This window comes from Adiantum capillus-veneris, chromosome 14 (genome assembly GCF_014529385.1).
Source record: "Adiantum capillus-veneris isolate H3 chromosome 14, ASM1452938v2, whole genome shotgun sequence".
NCBI lineage: Eukaryota > Viridiplantae > Streptophyta > Polypodiopsida > Polypodiales > Pteridaceae > Adiantum > Adiantum capillus-veneris.
This window is the reverse complement of record NC_140944.1, coordinates 123,529,270-123,535,269: the sequence shown is the minus strand read 5'-3', so window position 1 is coordinate 123,535,269 and position 6,000 is coordinate 123,529,270. Positions and strand designations below refer to the sequence as shown.

The following is a 6,000-nucleotide window of genomic DNA, read 5'->3' as shown; positions in this document are numbered from 1 at the left end:
CTCATGGCACATACTTTAGAAGATGCACAAAAGCTTAGGAGTGTCTTGGAACGCTTTTGCCTACATAGCGGGCTGATCCTGAATGGATCCAATACCAAGGTTATGCTTGTAAAGACTCTCAATGACAAAAATCCATGCATTGTATACATCAATGAGCAACTTGACGTGGTAGATAGCTTCGAGTACCTTGTCCTTGAGGTTCTATCCAATCATAAATGGAAGGATTGTGCAATGCGTCGCTTGGAAGCTGGAAAGAGGGCTTATTATGCATTTGAGAACATGTGCAATGCTAGAGAGATCAAGTGTTGGACTCCAAAAAGTACCTCTTTGACACGTTGGTGACACCGGTTCTTCTTTATGGAGTGGAGCATCGGGAAGTCTACTTGGAAAGAGTTTGAGAATCTCCAAAAGCGTTTTCTCACCAACTTTCTCCAAGTCAAGACACAAACACCCTACATTCTCTTACTTCTTGAGTTCGGATCGCTTTCCATTGAGGTCTTAGGCATGCAAAGGGTTGTGGAGTACATGCTTAAGACATAACATAGCCCTTTGTATCGACTTCCATCCCGTTGAGTGCGATCCGCACTATTGCCTCCATTCGTCTTAGCTCCCATTCTATATGCTGTGAGACAGGGACGTTGGGGCACCTTATGCCCTCGTTAAGTGCGAGAGTGAGTACCACACACTACTTAAGTGCTTAGGTTTTGACCACTGTAGGTCCTCTTTTCCCCATATATTCAGCCATGAGCTCTCCCTACATACCTTCCTCTCCCAACAACGATGTGGACTCTCTATTGCGACGCTCATTTCAGCCATTTTTTAGCATCGAAAGTCACTTATGACATCCACTCACACCACGCGACATGTTCATTTGGTCCCACAGGTCATATTTGACCTCCGAGGACGACAATAGAACTTTCTCTCTCTCTCTTTGCAACTAGTCCCTATGCTCTCACTCCCTGTTTGCCAGCGGCCGAGGCCTCTCTCCCCCTCTTAATAATGTGATGTAGGGGATATGCTTTACGAGAAAAGCTTGAGGACAAAATGTCACATTCAATCTTCCCTACTCTCTCTCTCTCTCTCTCTCTCTCTCTCTTTGCAAGCAGCCTGCTCTCTCTCTCCTTGTTAAAAGAAGAGGAGCAAAACAATGCAGACGATTGTAGACATGATAGTAGAAGTGAACAAAACAGTCTTGAGAGGGTTAAATTTTGAATTTGTGGGTTAGCACAATACATGTTGATATTTGTGATAGTGGGTAAGAACACATACTTAGGCAACACATTAGTCAGTACGAGTGTGTGACTCGTCCTTTGGACGATGAGGGGTGACAAGCATTGCGATGCAAGTGAGCAAAGGAGCAAGAGAAACATCAAGCAGGAGAGACAAAGAGGGAGAGAGGGAGTGCACTACCTTGGCCAACATGTATACCAAATGTCATCGAATTCAGAAAGCACAAAAAGTGCTTGATGTGCTAGCTGTCTAGGATACCCTCTCTTGGAGTGTTTTGGTTGCAGGATATGCCCAACCGAGGTAAGGCAAGAAGCTATGGGATGTTTTTCACAGGATGCAAATTGAGGGAATCTCTTCAGATGCAATTAGCTACGCTTGCATTTTGAAGACATGTGGCAATACGCAAGACACTGATATGGGCAAAAGAATTCACGGTGATATTGTTAGTCAGGGGCTCTTGAAAGAAAATGTGCAATGCCTTGGTCGACACATATGCCAAATGTGGTGTGCTTTAAAAAGCATAGAAAGTCCTTGAAGAGCTACCCGTCCGGGATGTTGTCTCTTGGACTTCATTGATTACATGATATGCAATCACTTACACTTTCATCTTGAAGATGTGTGCCACCACTCAAGACGTTGATACGGGCAAAGGAATTCACTATGATATTGTTAGTCACAGGTTGTCAAAAGAAAACATCTCTTGGAATTCATTGATTGCAGGATATGCCAATGAGGACAAGGCGAGGAAGCTCTGGGCTATTTCCATCAGCGGATGCAAGGCGAGGGCATCTCTCTAGATGCAATCTCTTACGTTTGTATCTCGAAGGCGTGTGCCACCACTCAAGATGCTACAAGAGTCTAAGGGCGGGTTCAGATTGGCATGGCGGAAGATAACCTCCAGAAGGCCATGTTCCGGGTGGAGGACATGAATTATTTGCTCTTCCACCGCTAAACGTTCACAGTGGGGAGGGTGGAAGAGAGAACGGGTCGTTCCTGCCGTCGCCCTGTGTGAACTTTAGGGGATGGGTGGAAGCAATGCAAGAAGACAAAAGAATGTATTTGTGTAATTTTAAAAAAAGATCTGCAAAATGAAAAGGCATGCCAAGCTGCATACGTGGAGGGTGGAAGAGAAGATGGGGGGGGGGGGGGGGGGGGGGGCTGGTCGGAAGTGAAACGCACATTTGCTTCCGCGAGCTGGCACCATTTTCCAGAGTTGCCGCCACGCGATGTGAACAGGGAGGCTGACGCGCAGGGCTGCGGTTCGCTGGCAGCAGCAGAATAACCTTTCCTGCCGCCACCTAGTGTGAACCCAGCCTAAAATATTAATTAGAATTAGACCTTCGGTGTGATTTTGCGAGGGGACCATCAAAGGCTCAAGTACGTGCTCCCAATTTTGAATCAATTTGTTTAGCAAGAATATTAAGAGATGCTCTCATCTCTTCAAAGTAAAAACACAGGGAGCCAACACGTGGACGAGAGAGAGAGAGAGAGAGAGAGAGAGAGAGAGAGAGAGAGAGAGAGAGAGAGAGAGAGAGAGAGAGAGAGAGAGAGAGAGAGTTTTGGTCGAAGGCGAGGCCAATTTTTTTGCTATGAGGGCATTGACACAGTCAGGACGAGCTGGAGCTGCGGGACATACGTCGATAGGGTAGCTCGAGCCGGTATGGCTAGGGGACTGAGGCAAGAACCTTTGGAGGCGGTGGGGCCACAATGTGCAGCAAGATGGTCGAGGCTCGAGATTTCGCCACGCCGTGGAGGGGAGATGGCAGCATGGACGCAACAAGCTGTTCACGGAGCTGGGGCCACAATGTGGAGGATGATTGTGCAGGCAAGGAAGGTCATGGCAGGCTCGAGCGCCATGGGAGAGAGGCATGTGAATGGGTAGAGAAAGCCAATTGTGTTCAAGCTGGAGGGGAGCAGTGCTGGAGACGGTCCTATGTGGGGGGGAGGGGGCTGCCCTCACTCGCGATGGAGCTGTTCTCCATGGCTGTGCAGGCAGGGCTTGGCGAAGCACGGGGCCACAGAAGGCAGCGATGGCGAAGCAGCCGGAGGAAGAGAGAGGAGAGATGGAAGAGAGAGGGACTGTTTAGCCTCTTCTGTTTCGTGGAGGATCTGGTGAGTTTCTGGTTAATAAGAGCCTAGGCCCAAAATAGGTGTGCCAATAGTAGCTCATAGATGTAACTTTGAGTAGTACCCTTTTTGTTGCGTGGGTGACACTGAAAGCAAAACCCTTTCCCAAGGTTCTCCATTTGTGGGAGGGTGCAAATTCTCCTCTACCCGCCCTACGTAGACATCAGTGACGCACGTCGGCGTTTCTCCATCGCCGGACCCCTACTCCCGCGCAAGCACAGTTTCGCTCTTTGAGCCTTACACACGCACACGCGCACACACACACACAATAAACTTTGTGCTGCAAGTAGCAACATCGCCATGGAGGACGTGTGTGAGGGCAAGGACTTCAACTTTCCGCTACAGGAGGAGAAGGTCCTAGTCCTTTGGAAGGAGTTGGATGCATTCAAAAGACAGCTGGAGCTGTCCGAGGGCAAGCCTGAATACATCTTTTATGATGGACCGCCCTTTGCAACAGGTCTCCCACATTATGGACACATTCTAGCTGGGACAATCAAGGATATTGTTACAAGGTTTCAAACAGCAAATGGCTGCCATGTGACTCGTCGGTTTGGCTGGGACTGCCATGGACTCCCAGTTGAGTTTGAAATCAACCAAAAGCTTAACATCAAGAGCACAAAGGATGTGCTGAATATGGGAATTGATGTCTACAATGAAGAATGCAGAGCCATTGTGATGAGATATAGTAAAGAGTGGGAGACTGTTGTTACACGAATGGGACGCTGGATTGACTTTGAGAATGACTACAAAACTTTAGATCCCCAGTTCATGGAAAGTGTTTGGTGGGTTTTCAAACAGCTCTTTGATAAAGGGCTTGTGTACCGAGGCTTCAAGGTATGCATTTAGGTATTAATGTCTGCAATCTTTACTGAGAGAAGAATGAAGAGTGTTTTAAATAAGCTGTGGTTGTTTTTAATAGTGTTAGGGGGTAGTTTTGTATGTGTTCTTTTTCCTTACCATATCTCTGCCTCGTTTTTTGTCATATTGCGCGTGATACCAATCACAGCTCTGTAGCAGGAGTTGTGGAGAGTATGCCTCGCAGCGTGAACCATACTAGTATTATGTTACCAACTCAAGGCCATTCTGCAGAACTGTCTTTTGCATTGTTACTAACAATAATATTTAACCGAAATTTAAGATCAAGCTTATCAAAAGTCCAGGCCTTTATTACCAATTTTAATAACTCCTTTTTTTTGTGTATCATGGAACTTTGTGAATTTTAGTGTAAGTGTTTCTATGTGTTTTGATGCAGGTAATGCCTTACAGCGTAGGTTGTAACACAGCCCTTTCAAACTTTGAGGCGGGATTAAATTACAAGGTATGATCCTTGCACTCAATGCTCCTAATTCAGGGACTTGCTCTTGTTTCACTATAAATGGCCGCTTCTCCCTGCCTTTTCAGGATGTATCTGATCCTTCGATCATGATCAGTTTTCCCTTGCTGGAGGATGTAGACGGAGCAGCAATGGTAGCTTGGACCACGACACCATGGACTCTACCAAGCAATTTAGCCCTCTGTGTTAATCCGAACTTCACTTATGTTAAGGTCAGCCATGCAAATAATTGGTCGTTATAAATACTGTCTATTGTTTCTCTTGAATTGTCTTTGATGAGGTAGTCAGCTCTTCAAGATGATGGCATTGTGTTGAGATTTCCTTACTCTTAGCAACTTTTTTTTGAAGTATTTATGTGCATAATGTGTTCCTATAGTCACTGGCAAGCCTTAGAGCTTAGCTTTGCCCGACGTCAACTTTATCTTCATTCACTTTATGAGCACACACCATGTATTTGGTCCATATGAAATATCTGTATTTGATAGCAGTTATTCACTTCTTTTTGCACAATCCCTTGTGGCCTTGGAAGTTCCTGCTTGCTGGTTCGAACTGCAAGTGCTCAATAATTGCTATCATTTTGGAAACCATTGTTCCATTCATGATTTTATGGGCTTCCTATATTGTGCTTCTGCAGCTCTTCCAGGTTTCTTGAGCTGTACATAAGTGTTTCGTACTGCAATATAATACTTTGATACTAATCCTATATCTAATTGCTAAATAATGAGATCTATAGTTGTGTCTTTTTACCTGCTAGGCTCAATGCAAGGTGACTGGGGCTATTTACATTGTTGCAGAGAGTCTTCTATCTCAGCTACCTGTTCGAAAAGGCAAAGTAGAGGTGCCAAATGGTGATGTCTCTAAGGTCATGGACACATCTGTCAACAGTGACAATCCCAAGTCTTCTGATAAAAAGTCTGGCGAAAAGAAGGCTGATTTGGGTGGCTATAAAATTTTGGCTCGGATGAGTGGTTCAGAACTAGCTGGAAAAAGGTACACTGCATTAAGTTGAAGTTAGTGGTGTAATTGATCCTTATATTGTATAGCACTAATAAGGCACCGTTTTTTTGCAGGTACCAGCCTCTTTTTGACTATTTTTTGGAACTTTCCAGTGTAGCCTTTAAGGTATTATCAGATGAATATGTCAAAGACGACAGTGGCACGGGCGTTGTACACTGTGCACCAGCATTTGGTGAAGATGACTATCGTGTCTGCTTGAATGCGGGCATAATTGATTCAGTAAGCCTTTTTCCCTCTATGTTGCTTATTCTGGAAATTTATTGTGTTGCCGGTTAGCTTTGTGCCCAAGGCCT

General features: G+C 45.4%; 2 protein-coding genes across 9 annotated transcripts in view; both read left to right on the top strand.

Annotated features, from left to right (window-relative positions):
- Nucleotides 1–2,937: 2,937 nt before the first annotated feature.
- Nucleotides 2,938–3,527, top strand: LOC147443071 (uncharacterized). The gene is made up of 2 exons (XM_086529002.1): nucleotides 2,938–3,342; nucleotides 3,468–3,527. Exons 1-2 carry the CDS (start codon nucleotides 2,938–2,940, stop codon nucleotides 3,525–3,527), a joined length of 465 nt encoding a protein of 154 aa, XP_086385128.1.
- Nucleotides 3,494–6,000, top strand: part of LOC147443070 (tRNA synthetase class I (I, L, M and V) family protein) — a 75,381-nt gene continuing 72,874 nt past the window's right edge. For 7 of the 8 annotated variants that reach the window (XR_015190225.1, XM_086528998.1, XM_086528999.1 and 4 more), the window contains exons 1-5: nucleotides 3,494–4,191; nucleotides 4,610–4,675; nucleotides 4,759–4,902; nucleotides 5,445–5,680; nucleotides 5,761–5,926. Coding sequence is in view for 7 of the 8 variants with exons in the window: in XM_086528998.1 (XP_086385124.1) it covers nucleotides 3,658–4,191; nucleotides 4,610–4,675; nucleotides 4,759–4,902; nucleotides 5,445–5,680; nucleotides 5,761–5,926 (1,146 nt within the window). In the remaining variant the exon portion in view is untranslated. Of the gene's footprint in view, nucleotides 4,192–4,609; nucleotides 4,676–4,758; nucleotides 4,903–5,444; nucleotides 5,681–5,760; nucleotides 5,927–6,000 lie in introns of those variants that run through there. The other variant, XM_086529001.1, reaches the window with a different exon arrangement.

Bases quoted from the DNA above. Each gene is read 5' to 3' on its own strand.
- LOC147443071 (XM_086529002.1), top strand. From the start codon at position 2,938: ATGTGCAGCAAGATGGTCGAGGCTCGAGATTTCGCCACGCCGTGGAGG. The intron at 3,343-3,467 runs GTGAGTTTCTGG...CCCTTTCCCAAG, and splicing joins TCTGTTTCGTGGAGGATCTG to GTTCTCCATTTGTGGGAGGG.